Genomic DNA, 24638 nt, shown 5'->3' with positions numbered 1-24638 from the left:
CAGTAAATATCACAGTGAATCGCCACTGGAATACCTCCAATGCTACTTTATCTTTTTTGTGTGTGCAGCATTCCCAATGCAGCCTCAACAATACTTGTGCAACTATAACAAAGCACCCCTATTTTGAAATTCCAATCCCTTCACGATAAAGACCAGAATGCTGATTGCCTTCTTAACTACTTGTTGGATCTATCAGCTAACTTGCTGTGATTCATGCATCTGAACATCTAGATCCCTTTAAAAAGAAAAATGTGTGATAATTAGGAGTAGAGGGGGTTATCTAGCACAGGAAAAAATTATGATGATGGATTTGATCTTGGATATTCTAGTAGAGGGTGTCATAGACATACTGTAGTTGAATGACATCTTTCTATGCTTCCTATGTAACTTATTAAATACAAAGTGGATTGGAAGCATTGAGCACAATCTACAGATGCTTAGATTCTGCGCAACAGGTGAATCAAAAGGTTGTGGATACAAGTTCCACTGTAGAGATTGGAACAAATGATCCAGTCTGACATTTCAGGGCAGCAAAGGGAGGGCATGCTGCTGAGAGAAGTGCTAAAAAGATGTGAAATTGAGACTCCGTCTGCTGTCCTGGGAGGGCAGAAGATCCTATTCTTCCACGTGAAAGCTGGAAACTTCTCTTGTTCACTTGGCCAATTTACTTATGAGGGAGCCAAGCTCACACTTGAATCAGGTGATCTTTTGCTCTGTGCCATTTGTGGATCCTTGCTGTTTGCTATATCCCTACATTACAACAGGAACTACATTTCTGCCAGAGAAAGCAGAATCTCCCAGTGGCCACACATATTAATTCCACGTCCCATTCCCATTCTGATATGTCTATCCATGGCCTCCTCTACTGTCAAGATGAATCCACACTCAGGTTGGAGGAACAACACCTTATATGCCGGCTGGGTAGCCTCCAACCTGATGGCATGAACATTGACTTCTCTAACTTCCATTAATGCCCTTCCATCCCTTCTTAACCCATCCCTGATACATTTAGTTTTGATAATTTCCCTCCTCCCTTTTTTTATTTCTCTCTCTGCCCATCACTCTACCTGTTCTCCATCTCCCTCTGGTGCTCCCCTCCCCCTTTCTTTCTCCCTAGACCTCCCGTTCCATGATCCTTTCCCAGCTCTGTATCTCTTTTGCCAATCACCTGTCTGGCTCTCAGCTTCACCCCCCCCCCCCCGGTCTTCTCCTACCATTTCGCATTTTCCCCACCACTCCTACTTTCAAATCTCTTACTATCTTTCCTTTCAGTTAGTCCTGACGAAGGGTCTTGGCCCGAAACATTGACAGCGCTTCTCCCTATAGATGCTGCCTGGCCTGCTGTGTTCCACCAGCATTTTGTGTGTGTTGCTTGAATTTCCAGCATCTGCAGATTTCCTCGTGTTTGCCTACATTTCAACAATAGGCAGTGCAGCACCTTGGATACCCAGAGTCTGTGAAAATATCACTGAATTCGTTCTTGCCTTTTACTTCTCTGCCCCCTCCCCAATCCCCTTCATCCTCTAACTAAAACTAATTATCATAAATTTAAGTGTATAAGCCGACCCCCCAATTTTCAAGGTTTAAAAAAAAGTGACTTTTTCATGTTACCTTTGTATAAGCCGACCCCTTTTGTAGATGTTTTTGATTTAACCAGAAAAGATCACAAGATCTCACATGCCGGTACTCAGCTTTGCTGGATCCGGAACCTGGAAATTTTATCAACCAGTACCCGCTAAGAAAATAGACCTACACGTTGTAGAGTATTATGAGCAAATTATTAATAAATAAATCAGGGAGGGAAGTTTTGGATTAGGTTCCCAATGGTAAAGGATCCTCTGAAATGTAACCCCCGTGAAACCATTTAGCGCCCATCGTAATCTGGTTAAAACATAACAAGGGGTGGCGGGATCAGTACGTGCACTCAGTATTGAGTTTGCGACCACCATGTATAAAAGATTAAAACAAATGCGATATGATCCTGGCTTCAAGCTGAAGGTTGTTGATTTTGTTAAAGGAACAAATAATTTTGCAGCTGCTAAGAAGTTTAGTGTAAATGAGAAACAAGTGAGAGAGTGGAGAAAGGCAGAGGACACGCTAAGGGAAATGCCAAAGACGAAATGTGCAAACTGTGGGAAATCATGCCAGTGGCCAGAACTGGCAGAAAAAGTTTTAGAGTGGGTGAATCACCAGTGATCGTCAGGATACATTGTTACCAGAGAAATGATTCGAGTTCAAGTGTTGAAATGGTCCGAGAAACACCGTGAGGTCAGCAAAAATTTCAAAGCCACGCGAAGTTGGTACACCCGATTTATGAACAGACATGATCTTGTGTTGAGACAGAAATTGACAATCCTTACGATGATATGGTGACTGCCGAAGAATGGGACGCAATTTTCGGAGAGTCAGATAATGAAGAATGTGAGAGTTTCTGGCTCTGAATGTATGACAACAACAGTGTGTACAAGTACATTGAGAAACAGAATGTGTTTTGTAGATCTTTCCTTTTGTGTAGCATTTGTATTTGACTCAAAAACGGCAAATAAATGTGACCTGTCTTCCATGTATTCATTTTTCCAAAAGTGGCACCCTCTGTATAAATTGACCCACTAATTTTAGGACCAAAATTTAGGGCCGATTCTTGGCTTATGCACCGTAATTTATGGTACTTGGCTTATGCACCGTAATTTATGGTACTTACTTCTCAATTGCTCTTTGTTATTTCTTTTCCATAACCCCACCTACTTCCAAATCTGCAGGTACATGGCTACTCTCAGCAGTAATTTCTATGTGTGTTTTTTTTTCAGTGATGTTTCCTCCCCTTATTCCAATCCTGGAAAAATTGGATATCAGCATCTTCCCAAAAGAAGTGAATGACTTTTTCATGAGAGTCATACTAAATATGAAGGAAAAGAGGCAGAAAGGTGTACACGGTGTGAGTGTTTAATTGACCTATTTACATTTCTGCATACGTTTTGTCTCTTTCATTCCTCAACACTGACAGTAATTTCATAACTGGGAAGGAGGTGTCTCTAGCAATATTGTTTGACCAAGGAAGGGTGGGGAGGCGTCCTGGAAAATATGGTGTAATTCTGCAGTATCTTAAATTTGTCTTTTGTGCATGAAATATAAATGTCCAACCTGGCTGCATCTGCAATCACTATTGAAACTTATTGATCTTCTGCACTGGCTTACAGAAAGTTGTGTTTGGACAGTGATCAAGATTTGCAAGACATAGAATTTGTAGAATGCCTATAAAATACCCTTTTAGAGCAGCTTGTGGTTGAGCCCTCTGGGGGAGCGGCAATATTGGATTACTATGTACTGATCCAGTTTTGATTAGGGAACTGAGGGTAAAGGAACCCTGAGGAGGCAGTGATAATAATATGATAGAATTCAACCTGTAGTTTGAGAAGTAGAAGCTAGAATTGAATGCATCAGTTTTACAGTGAAGTAAAGGGAATTACAGAGACATGAGAGGAGCTTGCCAAAGTTAATTGGAAAGGGACACTAGCAGGGATGACAGCAGAGTAGCAATGGCTGGAATTTCTGAGAGCTGCTCATAAGGTGCAGGAAAGGTACATCGCAAAGATAAAGAAGTATTCTGAAGGGAGGATGAGGCGTCCATGGCTGACAAGAGAAGTCAAAGACAGCATAAAAGCAAAAGAGAGAGCATATAATGTTGCAAAAATTAGTGGGAAGATAGGGGATTGGGAAGCTTTGAAAAACTAACAGGCAATTTAAGAAGCCATAAAGGGAGAAAAGATGAAATATGAAGGTAAGCTAGCTAATAATATAAAAGATTTTTCTTCAGTTATATAGTGAAAGGCTTTGGCTTGGAATTCCAGGCTTCTTGTTGAGCTATGTAAAGAGTGTGACTTTTACCCATGTCCATTATTGATGGTCCTTTCAATATTGTAAAGGATAGAAAAAATTCCATTGCTGATGTTGTTAGGCTCTAAGATGAAAGTTGTCCTTTCATGTTTCAGACAGGGAGGCTTTGAAGGCTAAAGATTGCAGACTCATAGGTTTTGTCTTCTCCCCAGAGACACACAAAAGCCGACTTACAGTGTTAAATGCCATGCCTTTTGGTGCTTAGATCTATAATTGGGCCGGGGTTAGACAAATTGTGGTAGATACCCAACATAGATTTGGAAATCTGTCGAAAACACCCTGTATTTGCAGCGTGATAGAATTTGCTTAAGATTGCAGTTAGAATTGATGTGAGCTTTGTACGTGGACTTACAGAAGAGAATTGATAAGGTGTGACATAACTGGCTTATCAACAGAGTTGAAATCCATGGCATAAAAGAAACATGAATAGCATGGATTTGAAGTTGGCCAAATAACAGAAGTCAGGTGAATGGATGTTTTTTTGGGATTGGAATAAATAGTGGTGTCATCCAGATCCAGATTGTGATTTTGTTTTTTCAACTATTTTAATGAACTAGACTTGGGGATTCAAGCTCCAATTCCAAATTTTGCAAATGACATAAAAGTTGTCCATGCTGTGAATCATGAAGAGAAATAGGTTGGAACATGGAATGAAACAGTTGCTCATATTGAGCTAGCACAGACATGATGGGCTGAATGACATTCTGTGCTATAACATTCATGACATAAGTAGTGGAGGTGTCAACTGTCCTTCTGTAGGCTTAGACTCGATTCTGATTCTGGTCCTGCTAAAGACAATTTGTTTCCCCCCCCCCCCCCCCCTGCCTTTCATACCTTGGACTTTCAGGATCCACAATTAATTCTAAGTGACTTGTCCTTGTGCCCTCTTGGTTGAATCTCACAGTCCTATTTATTTAACTTTTAGGATCGGGTGGATTTTCTGCAGCTGCTGGTTGATTCTCAAGCAACAGGCACTAACTCAGAGCAGCAGAATGATGCCGACAATTCAACGCATAAAAGTATTGCCAATGCATCTTTGAACATTATTTCCTCATACTCCTGAAGTTGATGCTCCCTTTTCCGTCACCAGGATTCTTTGATTAGCCGACTAGTTTGCATTCTGATAGAAAGGGTTGCATGAAAGCAATTCAGGGATTAATCTCTCTGTGATAATTAGCCCTTCCACTGGTGGAAGTTACCTGACCTACAGTCACAGGTCTAGTTGGGAGTTGAGCAGTACAGGGAAGTTTTTGACATAGTTTTGTGCTTATGGGGCTGGAATTGCAGTGAGCACTTTCAACATATAAACCCTTTGTGTGCTGACTAGCTTTTATGGTTCTGATCATTAAAGACCAGAAAATTTGTGATTTACCCAAGCATTGGAATGCAGATTTGATGTCACTTCACTTGTTATCGCCTCTCAGAGGACATCAGTTTGTAATCTATTTTATGAGCCACATATAATAAAGGCTTTTTATTAAATAACATGACACTTATTAGGAAGACATATCTAGAAATTCCATTCAACCCATTAGTAGGCTTTAGATAGACTTGGCATTGGGAGCCAATGATTACTTTGCTCCTTGTCTGCAATTGAAGTTTTCAGCAGAAGTTTGATTAGGCACTTAAATGCCATTTCCTCCTTTCCCAAGGCCAAGGTAAGTAGATAGGCAACCACAAGTGAGACCAGCCTGTGCTTTAGTCCATGGGTATTGGGAAGGGAGAGGGACAAAGATGCACTAGAACTCAGAATTTGGTGGAATCATGAATGGAAGACTGGCATTGAAGACTTGGGTGGGAAGAGACTTGGAATAGTGAGATCTGAGGACTGGGGCAGAAATCAACACTGGCTTGGAAAGGTGGGATTAGAAGGAGATGGAGAGTGGTGAAGAGTCATGATTGTCCAAAATAAATGGGGAGATTGCACAGTCATGGGGGCTACAGTTTGGGGAATTGTAGACAGCGAATCAAAATAAGAGGAGTTGTGGAGATGTTCAATGCAGTATGTCTGAGCTCTCCCAAGGATAAAGGTAAGTAATCTATCTAGAGTTTATATGTTGAAAGTGTTGACTGCAACTCCAGTCCCATAAACACACAAAAGTATGTCTACAATTTTGATGCACTGTTCAGCTCCCAACTAGACCTGTGACTGTAGGTCATGCAACTTCTATCTGGAAGAGCTAATTTTACATGACAAGTAACTAATTTAGTACTGCTAGGAAGACTAAATTGAATAAGGAGTTCTAAACACTGTACAGTACTCTCCTGGAATAATGTGGCCCACGCTCTCCTGAAATGCTGTGAAAGTATATAGTTGTTTCCTTTTGGAGCAATTAGGAGATTTTTATTTGGGATGAGGGTTGAAAAATCATTTGCTGATAAAATAGCCTTTTAAGGGCTAAAAGTTTAAGGGAGTATTTAAAAACTATCATGTTAAATTTTGTTTTAAAATTAGATTTGCAGAGTAAATTCTGGCTCTCCCCTTTTCTTGCAGCTCTGACCGACTCGGAGATAATGGCACAGTGCTTCACCTTTGTGTTTGCTGGGTATGAGACCACCAGTAACACGCTTGCATTCTTGGGGTACAATCTGGCCATGCATCCAGATGTGCAGAAGAAATTGCAGCAGGAAATAGATGAGGCTTTTCCCAACCAGGTGAGTGAGTCCTTGAGAGAAAAAGACTTGTTTATCAATACCTTTTTTGAAATTACCATAAAGCCCCTCGGCACTTTCTGGCCATTAAGTTTCAACATTTCTGAAATGGAGCCATTGTTACAAGGTCATAAGGGCAGAATAAATAGCAGCATTGTGCAATCAGCTGTTCCTGTCTTCTTCATTCAGTAAGGTCATGGATAATCGAACTTTGGTTCACACACTTCCTTATTTCTCAAACTATTCCCATTCCCTTGCAGTTTGAATATTTGTCAAATTCTGCCCTGCTCAGTTTCTTCATCTTCAGAAGTCTCTTGGTCAGAGAATTTAAGAGGTTCATAGCTGCTTGAGGGAAGATGTTCTTTATCTCTCCATTTCCCCCTCCTCATCCTCTCTCCCTTAAATAGCTGACCCCTTATTGTGAAACAATGTCCCCTGGCTTTAGCTAGGCAAAACATAATCCCCTCAAAGTCCTGTATATTTCTAAAAGGACACTCCTTATATTTTTTGGGTATATTTTTCTATGCTCCAATCAGCTCAACTTTCATGCAACAGCTTTGTCCAAGGAACCACTTTTGTGAAATGGCCGTGCACTCGGTCTGGGGTGTGATCTATGAAGGGAATTAAGGGTTATGGGGAAAAGGGAGGTAGATGGAGCTGAGTTTACTGACAGATCAGCCGTGATATTATGGATGGTGGGTCAGGCTCGATGGGCCGGATGGCCTACTCCTGCTCCTATTGCTTATGTTCTTGCATAAGACCACAAATATATGCTCTGCCGCAGGTGTTGTCTCAGCAGTGCCCCACAGACTTTATGACAACGATCTACTACTTCATACTACACATTCTAACAGCCTTCCTAATTAGTTGCTATATCTTACATGCACCAGGACTCCCAGGTGGCTTTGCACTGTAACATTTAGTCATCACATTCTTTTTAATTAACAATTAATTTTTCCATTCATCCACATTATACTCCACTTCTCATTTTCTTATCTGTTTAAATAATCTGACTATATCCTGTTGTGCACCATTTGTGTTCTACTCATTACTTGTTGGACTATAGGACAGATGAAAGACCTCGATCCAAAATTTCAAATGTCCTTTTCCCTCCATAGATGCCAACTGCCCTGCTGAGTTCCTCCAGTGCTTTGTGTGTTGCTTCACATTCCAGCATCTTCAGTTTCTTATATCTCCTTTGTGTGTCTACAAAGTATTGTGGACTAAAGGATCAGAGGCCCTTGTGCATAGAACACAAAATGGAGTTCAAGCAACACACACAAAATGCTGGTGAAACACAGCAGGCCAGGCAGCATCTACAGGGAGAAGCACTGTCGATGTTTCAGGCCGAGACCCTTCGTCAGGACTAACTGAAAGGAAAGATAGTAATGTAGCGGTGTACTACATGCAGCGCTAAAATAATGACACGGAGTCGGTAAACTGCAATCAAAGATAATTTTATTCGAACTTCACAGCCTTGCTTTAAAGCCTCCGTCATCCCGCCCTCCCCGGGCGCAGATGCTCTAAGGGACACGTACTCACAAACCCCCTCAGGCTTTTTCCCTTTGTGCCTGCGCGCTGGCTATTTGTGAGCCGGTTCGAGTGCACTAGGAAGTGGGTCGCCACATAACCCCCCCCCCCCCCAGAACCAGCGATACACCCCCCAATGTCCACAGTCTGGGCCGGATTGCCAGGTATAGCGCCAACAGTTCCCAGTCGAAAGCACTGTATTTGCGCTCGGGTGGCCACAGGTGTATGCTGAAAAATGCCAGGGGTTGTCAGCGCCCCTTGATGAGTTGTTCCAGCACCCCACTGACTGCCGTGTTAGATGCATCCACTGTGAGGGTGGTAGGGACGTCCATTCTGGGGTGCACTAGCATCGTGGCATTCGCCAAGGCGTCCTTCGTTTGACTGAAAGTGGCAGCAAACTCCTCGTCCCAGGTAATGTCCTTGCCTGGACCCGACAGCAGGGCAAACAGGGGGCGCATGATTCGGGCAGCTGAAGGGAGGAAGCGGTGGTAGAAATTGACCATACCTACGAACTCCTGAAGGCCTTTGATCAGGGGAAATGGTGGACCGCATCTACCTTAGCGGGCAGAGGGGTTGCCCCGTCAGTAATCCTGTGGCCCAGGAAGTCAATGGTGTCGAGCCCGAACTGGCATTTGGCCGGGTTGATTGTTAGGCCATATTCACTCAGTCGGGCGTAGAGTTGACGGAGGTGGGACAGATGCTCCTGACGACTACTGCTGACTATGAGGATGTCGTCCAAATAGATGAACGCGAAGTCCAGGTCCCGTCCCACCGCGTCCATTAGCCGCTGGAACGTCTGTGCAGCATTCTTCAGGCCGAATGGCATGCGGAGGAACTCGAAAAGGCCGAATGGGGTGATGAGAGCCGTTTTGGGGACGTTGTCCGGATGCATCGGGATTTGATGGTACCCTCGGACGAGGTCTACCTTGGAGAAGATCCGTGCGCCGTGCAGGTTTGCTGCAAAGTCCTGAATGTGCGGCACAGGGTAGCGGTCCGGTGTGGTAGCCTCGTTCAGCCTGCGGTAGTCGCCACACGGTCTCCAGCCCCCTGTTGCTTTGGGCACCATGTGCAGGGGGGAGGCCCATGGGCTGTCAGATCGCTGGATGATCCCCAATTCCTCCATCCTCTTGAACTCCTCCTTCGCCGGTCAGAGCTTGTCCGGGGGAAGCCGCCGAGCACGGGCGTGGAGGGGTGGTCCCTGGGCCGGGATGTGGTGCTGTACGCCGTGTCGGGGCATGGCTGCCGTGAACTGCGGTGCCAGAACCGATGGGAAATCCGCCAGGACTCTGGTGAAGTCGTTGTCAGACAGCGTGATGGAGCCAAGGTGTGGGGCTGGCAACTGGGTTTCTCCCAGGGAGAACATCTGAAAGGTCTTGGCGTGGACCAATCTCTGCCTCGGCAGGTTGACCAGTAGGCTGTGAGCCTGCAAAAAATCTGCGCCCAGAAGCGGTTGGGCTACGGCGGCCAGTGTGAAGTCCCACGTGAACCGGCTGGAGCCGAACTGTAGCTGCACCGTATGGGTGCCATAGGTCCTTACCGTGCTGCCATTCATGGCCCTCAAGGGGGGACCTGGTGCCCTGTCGCAGGTGTCGTAACTCGTCGGAGGTAAGACGCTGATCTTGGCACCGGTGTCGACCAAAAAACGGCATCCTGACCTCTTGTCCCACACATACAGGAGGCTATCCCGACGGCTAGCCGCCGTAGCCATTAGCGGCGGCTGGCTCTGGTGTTTCCCGGGAACTGACAGGGTGGGCAACAACGGCGGGCTTCTGCGCCCCACCGCTGGTGGTAGAAACACCATTGTTCGTTGGGCTTCCCACCCCTGCCTCTGGGGCTAGTGGACTCTGCGGCCGGGCCTGGACTGGTTTGCCGCTGGGAGCGTGGCCTGTTGGTCTGTGAGATGGACGCCCCACTCACCTTCTTGGCGTTCCACAGCAAGTCCGCCCGGGCTGCCACCTTCCAGGGGTTGCTGAAATCCACGTCGGACCGCAGCAGGCGTATGTCCTCGGGCAGCTGCTCCAGGAATGCCTGCTCAAACATGAGGCAAGGTGTGTGTCTGCTGGTCAAAGCCAACATCTCGTTCATCAAAGCCGATGGAGGTCTGTCTCCCAAACCATCCAGGTGCAGTAAACGGGCAGCTCACTCGCGCCGTGGAGTCCGAAAGTCCTTAGGAGCAGGGCTTTGAATGCCGTGTACTTGCTGTACGCTGGGGGAGACTGTACGAACTCTGCAACCTGGGCCGCTGTGTCCTGGTCAAGGGAGCTCACCACGTAGTAGTAACGGGTGTCCTCTGAGGTTATCTGCCGAACGTGGAATTGGGCTTCTGCTTGCTGGAACCATAGGTGAGGTCACAGCGTCCAGAAGCCTGGCAGTTTCAACGAAACCGCATGAACAGATGCGGCGTCGGTCATCTCCGGTCCAAAATTGTTTGGACCGTCGGGGTCACCAATTGTAGCGGTGTACTACACGCAGCACTAAAATAACGACACGGAGTCAGTAAACTGCAATTAAAGATTATTTTATTCAAACTTCACAGCCTTGCTTTAAAGCCTCCCTCATCCTGCCCTCCCGGGGCACGGATGCTCTAAGGGACACGTACTCACAAACCCCCGCAGGCTTTTTTCCCTTTGTTGCGGACCTGGCCTTTGCGCCTGCACGCTGGCTATTTGTGAGCCGGTTCGAGTGCGCTAGGAAGTGGATCACCACAGTAAGAGATTTGAAAGTAGGAGGGGGAGGAGAAATGCGAAATGATAGGAGAAGACCGGAGGGGGTGGGGTGAAGCTGAGAGCCAGAAAGGTGATTGGCAAAAGGGATACACAGCTGGAGAAGAGAAAGGATCATGGGACAGGAGGCCTAGGGAGAAAGAAAGGGGGAGGGGAGCACCAGAGGGAGATGGAGAATAGGCAGAGCAATGGGCAGAGAGAGAAAGAAAAAAAAGGGAGGGGGAAAATAACAAAACTAAATATATCAGGGATGGGGTAAGAAGGGGAGGAGGGGCATTAACGGAAGTTAGAGAAGTCAATGTTCATGCTATCAGGTTGGAGGCTACCCAGACAGAATATAAGGTGTTGTTCCTCCAACCTGAGTGTGGCTTCATCTTGACAGTAGAGGAGGCCATGGATAGACATATCAGAATGGGAATGGGACTTGGAATTAAAAGATGTGGCCACTGGGAGATCCTGCTTTCTCTCGCGGACAGACCGTAGGTGTTCAGTGAAATGGTCTCCCAGTCTGCGTCGGGACTGGACGTCCACGGTGAAAGTAAGGTCGTGGGGGCCAGGGAACAAAATCATTGAAAAAATTCAAAGTGTGAGAAGTGTCACGAACATAGGTGGGAAGGGATTGAACAAGGGAGGATAAAACAGTGTCAAGGTATGCAGAAATAAGTTCGGTGGGGCAGGAGCAAGCTGAGACAGGCAGGTTTGTGGATCTTGGGTAGGAGGTAGAAGCGGGAAGTGCGGCGTGTGGGAACTATGAGGTTGGTGGCAGTGGATGGGAGATCCCCAGAATTGATAAGGTTGGTGATGGCATAGGAGACAGTGGTCTGGTGCTCCTTAGTGGGGTCATGATCAAGGGGTAAATAAGAGGAGGTATCAGAGAGTTGCATGATCAAAGGGTAACTAAGGGGAGTTATCAGAGAGTTAGTCAGTTCTAGAGGAATTGTTGGCCCTCTGCTCTATTAGTTTTGATCTGTGGTCCTCTCTGCAGGTGGAAATATTTTCACTAACAATGCATAGTAAGAAGTACATATTTCCTGCTCTATGGCAAAATATTTTAGCCTTATCACTTAGTGATGTCAATACCCATCTCCCATCTGCGGTAATGTCCTGTTGTTAAGAGTGTTTTTGTGTTTGAAGGCTCCACCCACATATGATGGTGTGATGCATCTGGAGTACCTGGAAATGGTGATATCTGAAACACTAAGGTTGTATCCTCCTGCACCCCGTTTGGATAGAGTCTGCAAGAAAGATGTCAAGCTCAATGGAGTGACAATTCCAAAGGACACTGTAGTTGTGGTACCTGCTTATGTCTTGCATCGTGATCCAAAGTACTGGAAAGAACCCGAAGAATTCAGACCTGAGAGGTACATGTTAATTGTGTTTCTTTTCACCAGTGCCAATGATCTTTCCCCACTCAACCCAACCTGCCATGACAACCAGATCTCCATTTGTGGCTTTTGCTGTAGCTTTATTTTTAATGGCAGTTTCCTATTTATTGCATAAATAGGTGCTTGGGCAGATAACCAGAAGCTGGGTCAAATCGATTTTAATGAATGCCTTTATGTCAATGGAACTAATTTCTCTGCCATTGAAATGTAAAGTGTTACTGCCATTATGTAGCAAACACTGACACTAGCCACAGGGATGAATCTGTAACATGAAGCCCTGGCATTTTCCCCAGAGCTCTGTCATTATTATCTTGAAGCCACAGTTTCAGTTTACATTTGAGGTTGAGAAGAGGCTGGTTCCCTGATGGTTCTGAAAATAAATGAAGATTGCACCTTGGAAATCAGAATATGGCTGGTAAATTAAGATGCTGCAACAACCTGAAGCATTGTTTATGTACTAACCTACTTTTCATACTCTAATATAGATTGTGATCTCATGGGTATGCTTCAGACTTTAATTGTCCTTTTAGGTCTTTGGCGTTGAGTGTGAATGACTTGGATTGAATTGGGTGATGAGACTGATATAGGAACCATGGGTTTTGCCACAGGTTGAGCTGAAAGTTTTTGGTGGGCCAGGTGGGAAGATAACATAGAAGTTGGTGTGTGCTTCTGCTTTTTTCAATGGCCGGTTGGCTGTTCCTGACAAAGAGGTACAAGGTTCTAAATTCCATCCCAATTACTTCTCCATTCTGAGCTTTCCCCAGCCAGGGATTCTCACAAAAAACATGTTGGAGGAACTCACAAGTCTAGTCGGTGAGTATATTACACTGTTCTTTGAGGGGGCTTTGAAATGTTCCCTCTGTCCACTTCATATTCACTTGCTATGAAGGACCTTGGAGCAGATCATTTTCATGGCTATACAGATCCAGGGAAGCAAGAGTAGACCCAGAGAGAGGTGATGAGCAGGTGAGGAGAAGGGATGAGAGGGTAATCAGAATGAGGAAAAAGGGTAAATGAGAAAAAGAGATAAGGAGGAAGGGGGTTTCCCTCCTTTTTGCCATTCTTCAATGGTTCACGCCCCTTCTTCTTCAACCCTTTACCTCTTCCACTAATCACCTCTCAGCTTCTTAATTCAAATTGCCTCCCCTATCTAGCTACAGTCTTCCTCACCTGCTCTCAGCTGTCACCTGCCAGCTTGTACTCTCTGCTGTCCTCCCAACTTCTTATTCCGGCTTTTCCCCCTTCCTTTCCCATCCCGATGAAGGGTCATGACCCAGGCATCGACTGTTAATTCCCCTCTGTAGATGCTACCTGACTTGCTGTGATCTTCCAGCATTTTGTGTGCCTGCATCACTAAAGCTTTTAGGCTGCATAGCATCATTTCCCTCTGGAGTGCATGTAATTTGCAGATTGGCACAATGTACATTATCAGCCAAAAAAAAATTAAAGGTGCATTGATGAACCTGTGAGGGAATGTACAACAGGAGTACAGGGAAACTGAGACAAAAGGGAATAACACTAATAGGATTAAAATTCAAGGTTCAATGTACAGTACATTTATTGTTAAAATGCATTTATGTCTCTATGCACTACCAAGATTCATTTTCTTGCAGACATTTACAGCAGAACAAAGAAATACAATAGAATCAATGAAGAACTACATGCAAGGACAGACGAGCAACCAATGTAAACTGTGCAAATACAAAAAAAAGACACATAAATAACTGAATATATAAATAAACAGACAGAAAGATAGATAAATAATACTGAGAACATGAGTTGTAGAGTCCTTGAAAGTGAGTCCATCGGTTGTGTTCGGTGAAAGCAGTGAAGAGATTACTTCCTTTGAATGGTCTGAGTGGCCGCCTTCTCTCCTGGGACACGGCAAATGTTGGCTTTGTTCCAGAATCTAACCCAGACCCCCAGAGCTGTGAGGCAGCAACACTAACTTCTCCACTGCTGTGCCACCTATATTGAAGCTCCACTTTGGTGGAAAGTTTTCCTGGAAAGGAGGCAGAAGATTGCAGTAAGAAAGATTGAAGAAGTGGGTTATTTTATGTCATGGTCTTGCTTGACCCCCAGTCTGCACTGGAATTGGATCATGATTAGAATTTCAGTCAACATCACCATGCATCAAATGTAATTCTGCAATTTCAAGAGCATCAGATTTAGTTGCCTGCTGTTCTCTTGTTGATTGTGCCAAAATTTTTCAGCCTGACCTTGAGTACCATCTGGATTAGTGCTCGATGCCCATGTAACTGCAGCTCAAGCTGGAATTGTAAGTTAGGGAGGCTAGATGGTTGCAGCTTCTCAGTGTTGTATTTCATATCTATCTCTTCTAACCAGCATGACAATGATGTGTTTCTGCCCTTGTAATTAGGTTCAGTAAAGAGGAAAGTATGTCTCGGAATCCTTGCACCTTCCTGCCATTTGGGATAGGTCCTCGAAATTGCATTGGGATGCGGTTTGCTCAACTTATGATGAAGGTCATCATGGTTTTACTCTTGCAGCGGGTGACTTTTGTGCCATGCGACGAGACTCCGGTGAGCATTACATAATAGAGTAATTGCTTGAACAAGTGGTTTAAGTATTACATTAAAATTTGGGCTATTTGTGATGGTGGGTAGGTGGGGATAGTGGTGATGGATGATAGTGGACAGAAGGATACTAAGATGAAATTTAAGTCATTCATCTCTAGTGAAACTCTGTTAATTTAACATCACCATTGTTGTTACTTTTCCAGATCCTCTTGGAAATAGATGTGAAAGGACCCGTACGTCCTAAAAAGCCAATAATTCTGAAATTTGTGCCACGAGTAGATACTGATTCAAAGGAATAAAACTGAAGAATTATTAGCAGCTATGAAATATTTGGAGTATGTATATCTCAAACTACTGAAATTATCTTCATTCTAACACTTTTAAACAACATATATAGAAACATAATGCACTTTTAAATATATGTAGTATTGTTAAATAAAGCTAAGCATCCAAACACCATCTTGTTGTTGAGGCTGAATATTGAGGAAAATGCTAATATTCACAGGAATGCTTTTCTGGGATTGGTCCATTAATTATTGATTGCTGAATACAATTTTGCATAAAATGTTTAAAAATTTCAAAATTGAAATGAATCATCTCTGAAACTTTTAAAACTAATTTTGCACTTTTAAACTTTTTCTATTAAAAACTATCAGTTAATACTTTTGGCAAACTAATTTTTGATTATAAGAATAAAATTAAATATAAAAATTGTCGGCATTGCATTCTGTTTTGAATACTTTTGTCTCTTTAACTTGATTAATTAGCTTGCTTATTAAACTTGGGTTGACTGTTCACTGATGAACAACTATCCACCAGCAAAATAAAATGTGGCAGATAATGAAAATCCAAAATAAAAATAAGACTGTAGTGTTCTCTCTCGGCGTGTAAGATAACGCTGAACTAAACACCGAGGTAAACTGTAGTCAATGAAAACAGGATCGCAGTAAGATTAACCGTTTACTGTTCACTCTTCCTCATTAACGTATGGTGAAAACTGTTGATAAAACAATACAAGATTTGTACACCATTTGTTTCCTTCTTGATATGTCAGAAATAAGACAGATGAGCTTGAAGCTCAGATGAAAATGGGGAACTATGATATTGTTGGGATAACGGAGAAATGGCTGCAAGGGGATCAGGCCTGGGAATTGAGTGTACCAGGGTATACGTGCTATCGTAGAGACAGAAATATGGGAAGAGGGGGTGGGGTGGCCCTGCTGGTGAGGAATGAGATTCAGTCCTTAGCAAGAGGTGACTTGGGAACAGGGGAAGTAGAGTCTGTGTGGATTGAGCTGAGGAACAGTAAGGGTAAAAAGACCTTAATGGGTGTTGTGTACAGGCCCCCAAACAGTAGTGTGGATATTGGGTACAAGTTGATTAGGGAGTTAACATTGGCATGTGCTAAAGGTAATGCAGTCGTTATGGGAGATTTCAACATGCAGGTGAACTGGGAAAATCAGGTAGGTGCTGGACCCCAGGATAGGGAGTTTGTGGAGTGTCTAAGGGATGTATTTTTGGAACAGCTTGTGCTGGAGCCAACCAGGAACGAGGCTATTTTGGACTTGGTGATGTGTAATGAACAGGAATTGATAAGTGATCTTGAAGTAAAGGAGCCATTAGGAAGTAGTGATCATAACATGATAAGTTTTTATCTACAATTTGAGACGGATAAGGGCAGATCAGAGGTGTCAGTGTTGCAATTAAATAAAGGAGACTATGGAGCCATGAGAGAAGAGCTGGCCAAAGTTAAATGGGTGGATGCCCTGGCAGGAAAGACAGTGGATCAGCAGTGGCAGATATTCTTGGGCATAATACAAAAGATGCAAAAGCAGTTCATTCCAATGAGAAGGAAGGATTCAAAGAGGGGGAAGGGGCCACAGTGATTGACAAAGGAAGTCAGAGATTGTATAGCATTAAAGAAAAAGAAGAATGACAGGGCTAAGATGAGTGGGAATACAGATGATTGGGAAAGTTTTAAGGAACAGCAGATCTTAACTAAATAAGCAATACGGAGAGAAAAAAATCAGGTATGAGCTCAGTCAAGCCAGGAATATAAAAGGGGATAGCAAAAGCTTTTTTAGCTATGTGAAGAGAAAGAAGATAGTTGAGAACAATGTTGGCCCCTTGAAGAACAAATTGGGGGAAATTGTTATGGGAAACAGGGAAATGGCAACAGAATTTAATGCGTACTTTAGATCTGTCTTCACCAGGGAGGACACAAGCAATCTCCCAGATGTATGGATGGGCCAGGGTCATAAGATATCAGAGGAATTGAGACAGATTGACATTAGGAAAGAAACTGTGATGAGTAGACTGGTAGGACTGAAGGCTAATAAATCCCCGGGTCCAGATGGTTTGCATCCGAGGGTTCTAAAAGAGGTGGCTCAGGAAATTGCGGATGCATTGGTAATCATTTTCCAATGTTCCTTAGATTCAGGATCAGTTCCTGAAGATTGGAGAGTGGCTAATATTATCCCACTTTTCAAGAAGGGAGGGAAGGAGAAAACGGAGAACTATCGCCCTGTTAGCCTAACGTCAGTCGTGGGGAAGATGCTTGAGTCCATTATTAAGGATGAAATAGTGGCACATCTTGATGGCAGAAATAGGATTAGGCCGAGCCAGCATGGATTTACCGAGGGCAAATCATGCTTAACTAATCTGTTGGAGTTTTTTGAGGGTGTAACAAGGATGTTAGACGAGGGTAAGCCAGTGGATGTTGTGTACCTAGATTTTCAGAAGGCATTCGATAAGGTGCCACATAGGAGATTGGTGAGTAAAACCAGAGCTCATGGCATTGGGGCAGGGTTTCAACATGGATAGTAAACTGGTTGGCAGATAGAAAGCAAAGGGTAGCAGTGAATGGGTGTTTCTCGGACTGGCTGGAGGTGACTAGTGGGGTACCACAGGACTCTGTATTGGGACCACAGCTCTTTACGATTTATGTCAACGATTTAGATGAGGGCATTGAAAACTATATCAGCAAGTTTGCTGACGATACTAAACTGGGTGGCAGTGTGACATGCGAAGAGGACGTTAGGAGAATACAGGGAGACTTGGATAGGCTGGGTGAGTGGGCAGATACTTGGCAGATGTCATTCAATGTGAACAAATGTGAAGTTATCCACTTTGGAAGCAGGAACAAGAGGGCAGAGTATTGTCTGAACGGTGTAGAGTTAGGAAAGGGAGAAATGCAAAGAGACCTAGGAGTCCTAGTTCACCAGTCAATGAAGGTGAATGGGCAAGTGCAACAGGCAGTGAAGAGGGCAAATGGAATGTTGGCCTTTGTTACAAGGGGAATTGAGTACAAGAGCAAGGATGTCCTTTTGCATTTGTACAGGGCCCTGGTGAGACCACACCTGGAATATTGTGTACAGTCTTGGTCTCCAGGTTTAAGGAAGGACATTCTGGCAATTGAGGAAGTGCAGCGTAGATTCACTAGGTAGATTCCTGGGATGGCAGGGCTGTCTTACGCAGAGAGATTGTACATGCTGGAATTGAGGAGATTGAGAGGGGATCTGATTGAAACGTTTAAGATAATTAAAGGAATTGATAGGATTGAGGCAGGAAATATGTTCCAGATGTTGGGAGAGTCCAGTACCAGAGGGCATGGATTGAGAATAAGAGGTCAGTTATTTAAAACAGAGTTGAGGAAGAGCTTCTTCTCCCAGAGAGTTGTGGAGGTGTGGAATGCACTGCCTCGGAAGACGGTGGAGGCCAATTCTCTGGATGCTTTCAAGAAGGAGCTAGATAGATATCTGATGGATAGGGGAATCAAGGGATATGGGGACAAGGCAGGGACTGGGTATTGATAGTGAATGATCAGCCATGATCTCAGAATGGCGGTGCAGACTCGAGGGGCCGAATGGTCTACTTCTGCAGCTATTGTCTATTGTCTATTGATATCATATATACATCGTAAATACTTGCAAAAGTAAAACTACAACTACATTACATGAAAGTGCAGCATACAGTCAGAATCTACCTACACCATTGACTGCTTTAAATACACTTCAACACAAACTATCCGCAACTCTTTAACTAACGAAAACATAAACCTTATCGACCGTCGTTACTTTTAACAGAATCGGCGTTAACATTTTAATTCAACATATCGATTATCTCATGAACTTACGGCGTTGCTTCACTATGTTTCTAATGCGTAGAAGACAACTTTTCTTGCGCTGGACTCGCACATGTCAACCCCCACCTTCCCATTTCTCCAAACCGGTATTTTCCCACAGGACGCGGCGAAACCGGATGTGACATCATCGCATGCCGCGATATATCACAGACAACAAATTTACTTTAAACAATCCTACCTATTTAAGTCTAGCTAACCACGGCAATTTACAATGACCAGTGACGAATGCTTGATCATCTTTTATGAGAACTAGGTTCTGAAAAAAAACATTGATATCTCTGCTGTGGTTGGAGTGAAGACTGATGGGAAGAGCAGGCTCACTCCTAGATACATAGAAAACATACAGCACAATACAGGCACTTTGGCCCACAAAGCTTTGCTGAATATGTCCTTACTTTTGATCTACCTAGGCTTTACCCGTGACCCATGTAGCCACCCAGGAGTCTCTTAAAAGACCAGGTCATTTCCGTCTCTACCAACGCCAGCCCATTCCACGCAGTCACCACTCTGCGTTTTTTAAAAAAAAACCTTACCCCTGACATCTCCTCTGTACGTACTTCCAAGCACATTTAAAATTATGCCTTCTGCTAGTCATTTCAGCCCTAGAAAAAGCCTCTGACTATCCATGTGATCAATGCTTTTCATTACCTTGTACACCTCTATCAAGTCACCTCTCACCCTCTGTCGCTCCAAGGAGAAAAGGCCGAGTTCACTCAACCTATTCTCATAAGGCGTGCTCCCCAATCCAGGCAACATCCTTGTAAATCTCCTCTGCACCCTTTCTATGATTTCCACATCCTTCCTGTAGTGAGGCGACCAGAACTGAGCACATTGCTCCAAGTGGGGTCTGACCAGGGTCCTATATCGCTGCAACATAACCTCTCGGCTCTTAAACTCAATCCCACGATTGATGAAGGCCAATGCACAGTACACCTTCTTAACCACAGAGTCAATCTGCACAGCTGTTTTGAATGTCCTGTGGACTCGGACCCCAAGATCTCTCTGATCCTCCACACTGCCAAGAGTCTGAACCATTAATACCATATTCTACCATCATATTTGACCTACCAAAATGAACCACCTCACTTATCTGGGTTGAACTCCATCTGCCCCTTCTCAGCCCAGTTTTGCATCCTATAAATGTTCCATTGTAATCTCTGACAGCCCTCCACACTATCCACAGCACCCCAACCTTTGTGTCATCAGCAGATTTACTAACCCATCCTCCACTTCCTCATCCAGGTCATTTATAAACATCACAAAGAGTAGGGGTCCCAGAACAGATACCTGAGGCAAACCACTGGTCACCGGCCTTCTTGCAGAAAATGACCCATCTACAACCACTCTTTGCCTTCTGTGGGTAAGCCAGTTCTGATCCAGAAAGCAATGTTCCCCTGGATCCCATGCCTCCTTACTTTCTCAATAAGACTCACAGGCCTATAATTTCCTGGGCTATCCCTACTCTCTTTCTTGAATAAGGGAACAACATCTGCAATCGTCCAATCTTCTGGAACCTCTCCTGTCCTCATTGGTGATGCAAAGATCATTGTCAGAGGCTCAGCAATCTCCTCCCTCGCCTCCCACAGTAGCCTGAGGTACATCCTGTCTGGTCCCGGAAACTTATCCAACTTGATGCTTTCCAAAAGCTCCAGCACATCCTCTTTCTTAACATCTACATTTTCAAGCTCTTCAGTCCACTGCAAGTCATCCCTACAATCACCAAGATCCTTTTCTGTAGTGAATACTGAAGCAACGTATTCATTAAGTACCTCTGCTATTTCCTCCGGTTCCATACACACTTTTCCATTGTCACACTTGCTTGGTCCTATTCTCTCACGTCTTATCCTCTTGCTCTTCACATACTTGTAGAATGCCTTGGGGTTTTCCTTAATCCTGTCCACCAAGTCCTTCTCATGGCCCCTTCTGGCTCTCCAATTTTCATTCTTAAGCTCCTTCCTGCTAGCCTTATAATCTAGATTCATATCATTACCTAATTTTTTGAACCTTTCATAAACTCTTCTTCTTGACTAGATTTACAACAGCCTTTGTGCACCATGGATCTTGTACCCTACCATCCTTTCCATGTCTCATTGGAATGTACCTACTCAGAACCCCATGCAAATGTCCCCTGAACATTTGCCGCATTTCGGCGGTAAGTTTCCCTGAGAACATCTGTTTCCAATTTATGCTTCCAAATTCCTGCCTGATAGCCTCATAGTTCCACTTACTTCAATTAAACATTTCCCTAACTTGTCTGTTCCTATCCCTCTCCAATGCTACTGTAAAAGCAATAGAATTGTGATCACTATCTCCAAAATGCTCTCCCGCTGAGAGAACTGACACCTGACCAGGTTCATTTCCCAGTACCAGATCAAGTATAGCCTCTTCTCTTATTGGCTTATCTACATATTATGTCAAGAAACCTTTCTGAAAACACCAAACAAACTCTACCCCATCTAAACCCCTCACTCTAGGGAGATGCCAATCAATATTTGGGAAATTAATATCTCCCACCACAACAACCCTGTTATTATTACTCCTTTCCAGAATCTGTCTTCCTATCTGCTCCTCAATGTCCCTGTTACTACTGGGTGGTCTGTAAAAAAAACACCCAGCAGAGTTATTAACCCCTCCTATTCCTAACTTTCACCCACAGAGACTCCATAGACAACCCCTCCATGACTTCCTCCTCTTCTGCAGCCTTGACACTATCTCTGATCCGCAGTGCCATGCTTCCACCTCTTTTTGTCTCCCTCCCTGTCCTTTCTGAAACATCTAAAACCTCGCACTTGAAGTAGCCATTCCTGCCCCTGCACCATCTAAGTCTCCGTAATGGCCACAACATCATAGCTCCAAGTGCTGATCCATGCTCTAAGCTCATCTGCTTTATTGATGATACTCCTCATATTAAAATAGACATATTTCAAATCATCGGACTGAGCATATCCCTTCTCTATCACCAGCTTATCCTCCCTTTTGCACTGTCTCCAAACTTCCTCTTCAATTCAGTTTCCACCCCCCCAGCAATTCTACAAACGTTTGTAGTTTAAATTCTCCCCACTAGCCTTAGCAAACCTTCCCACCAGGATATTGGTACCCCTTGAACTCAAGTGCAACCGATCCCTTTTGTATAGGTCACACCTGCCACAGAAGAGGTCCCAATGATCCAGAAATGTAAATCCCTGCCTCCTGCTTCAATCCCTCAGCCATGCATTTATCCTCCACCTCACTCTATTCCTATACTCACTGTCACGTGGCACAAGCAGTAATCCTGATATTACTACCTTTGAGGTCCTGCTTCTCAACTTCTTTCCGAACTCACTGTAGTCTTTTTTCAGGACCTCCTCCCTTTGCCTAGCTATGTCGTTGGTACCAATATGTACCACAACCTCTGGCTGTTCTCCTTCCCACTTCAAGGTATCATGGACACGATCAGAAACATCCTGGACCCTGGCACCTGGGAGGCAAACTACCATCTGCGTTTCTTTTCTGCGTCCACAGAATCACCTATCTGACCCCCTAACTATAGAGTCCCCTATCACTGCTGCCATCCTCTTCCTTTCCCTACTCATCTGAGCCACAGGGCCAGACTCTGCACCAGAGGCGTGACCACTGTTGCTTCCCCCAGGTAGGCCCCCCAACAGTACTCAAGCAGGAATACTTATTGTTAAGGGGTCAGCCACTGGGGTACTCTCTTGTACCTGCTTCTTGCCCTTCCTTCTCCTGATGGTTACCCACTTCTCAGTCTCCTGGGGTTCCGGGGTGACTATCTGCCGATAGCTCCTCTCTATCATCTCCTCACTCTCCCTGACCAGACGAAGGTAATTCGAGCTGCATCTCCAGTTTCCTAACACAGTCTCTACGGAGCTGCAGCTCGACGCACCTGGTGGAGATGTGGTTGCGTGTGAGGCTGGGAGTCTCCAGGACCTCCCACATCTGACACTTGGCATAGAAAATCGGCCTCACACACATACTCTCTGTCTTTATTTTAAACAGAGAACCTACCTGGCCTCGACCCTTTATTGCCAAAGCCTTCCGACTCTGTCTCCCACTACTCTGTCGCCCGCTCTGTAGATCTGTCTTCCTTTTAAACTCTTCCCGCTGTTCTCACTGACCTCCACGCACGTGCGCAGTCGTGCCCTCTTTGCCTTTTCCTTTTTCTGACATGATGGAATTTGGAATCTCTCCCTCCAATTTGTGCTCAGGTTTTAAAAAAAATGTAATTTGAAATGAATTTAGATTAACTACACACAAAGCCAGAAATCGTTCCCAGACCTCTTCTCATTGTTCTTGTTTTTCATTGAAAGCTTGCCCTTTGGAGATCATGGATCACTTAAGTAAGAAGGTTAAGAATTAATGTATGACTGTAATTGTTATATGGTGGTAATACAAATGCATTGTGAGTATTTCCAATCATAGCAACCAAAGCAAAACAAGGCATTGAAAACAAATGGAATCTGAAACCTAAATAGAAATGTTAGAAGATCTCAAGCAGTAAATGCATGTGGGCTCCACCCTCTGACCTTCACGCTTGACCCTTATAATTGTATTAGCGTGAGATGCTGTATCCTGTGTTAGCCAATGGTCAGCTTCATTTTCCTCAAACTACTTGTGTAGCTTTCCTCTATCTGTCATTGTTCAGTATCTTCCCCATTCTGCTTATTACAGATGGAATTATGCAGCTAATGGTAGTTGTGGTTCTGATTTGGTGTTTCATCAGTCTCTTTTGAACCCAAGCATTGGTGTCTTTGAACATGAGGTATACATCTCTATATACTTTTCTTAGAAGTGGCCTTTATAAAATTCCATTGGATTTGAATCATGTGATGATGATATTTTGAGAAATTCACCACTTGGCTACAACTTATAAGGTGAAAAAAGGCCAAGCAGACTGAGGACCTTGAATGAAATAAAAATAACATTTGGAGAAATTAATAGGACTGAAAGCCAACATGTCTCCAGGATCCCATGAATTGCATCCTGTGGTTTTGATACAAATGGCTACAAAGATGGTGGATGCAATAGTTGTCATCTTCCAAAATTCCAGTCAGGATTGGTTCTTATGGTTTAGAAGTGAGCAAATGTAATCTCACCATTTAAAAGAGACAGTTAAAGAAAACTGAGAACTACAGTTAACGACATCAGTAGATGGGAAAATGCTTTAATCCATCTTCAAGGGAATGGTTACAGCGTTCTTAACAATAGGTTGGTCAGAGACAAAATGGAATTCTGAAAAGGAAATTATGTTTGATGACAGTTGATGAACTCTATCTGAACTTTCAGAAGGCAGTCAATATGGTGCTACACAAGGTTGTTAAATATATGGTTTGGATTGGGCGTAACATACTAACATTTGTAAATAAAGAAAACTGTGAACATATAGAGAAATAATAGAATAATAGAGAAATGGAGGTCATTTAAAGGTGAAATTTTGAGGGTACAGAATCTTTATGTTCCTGTTAGGTTGAAAGGAAAGGTTAAAAGTTTGAGAGAGCCCTGGTTTTCAAGGGATTTTGGAAACCTGGTTAGGAAAAAGAGAGAGATCTACAATAAATATAGGCAGCATGGAGAAAGTGAGGTGCTCAAGGAATGTAAAGAATGTAAGAAGAATCTTAAGAAAGAAATTAGAAAAGCTAAAAGAAGATACAAGGTTGCTTTGGCAAGTAAGGTGAAAATAAATCCAAAGGGTTTCTACAGTTAAATTAATAGCAAAAGGATAGTGAGGGATAAAATTGGTCCCTTAGAGAATCAGAGTGGACAGCTATGTGTG

At 43.9% G+C, this 24638-nt stretch overlaps 1 protein-coding gene across 3 annotated transcripts in view; it reads left to right on the top strand.

Annotated features, from left to right (window-relative positions):
• Positions 1 to 15420, top strand: part of LOC132399267 (cytochrome P450 3A30-like) — a 160775-nt gene extending 145355 nt beyond the window's left edge. For 2 of the 3 annotated variants that reach the window (XM_059979487.1, XM_059979488.1), the window contains exons 8-13: positions 2808 to 2935; positions 4820 to 4913; positions 6389 to 6549; positions 11934 to 12160; positions 14565 to 14727; positions 14928 to 15420. In XM_059979487.1, coding sequence (XP_059835470.1) covers positions 2808 to 2935; positions 4820 to 4913; positions 6389 to 6549; positions 11934 to 12160; positions 14565 to 14727; positions 14928 to 15023 — 869 coding nt within the window. In that variant the 3' untranslated portion in view covers positions 15024 to 15420. The remainder of the gene's footprint in view (positions 1 to 2807; positions 2936 to 4819; positions 4914 to 6388; positions 6550 to 11933; positions 12161 to 14564; positions 14728 to 14927) is intronic. The other variant, XM_059979489.1, reaches the window with a different exon arrangement.
• Positions 15421 to 24638: the final 9218 nt, after the last annotated feature.

The sequence above is a fragment of the Hypanus sabinus genome, chromosome 9 (assembly GCF_030144855.1).
Source record: "Hypanus sabinus isolate sHypSab1 chromosome 9, sHypSab1.hap1, whole genome shotgun sequence".
Classification (NCBI taxonomy): Eukaryota; Metazoa; Chordata; class Chondrichthyes; order Myliobatiformes; family Dasyatidae; genus Hypanus; species Hypanus sabinus.
This window is presented reverse-complemented; position numbering and strand designations above follow the sequence as displayed.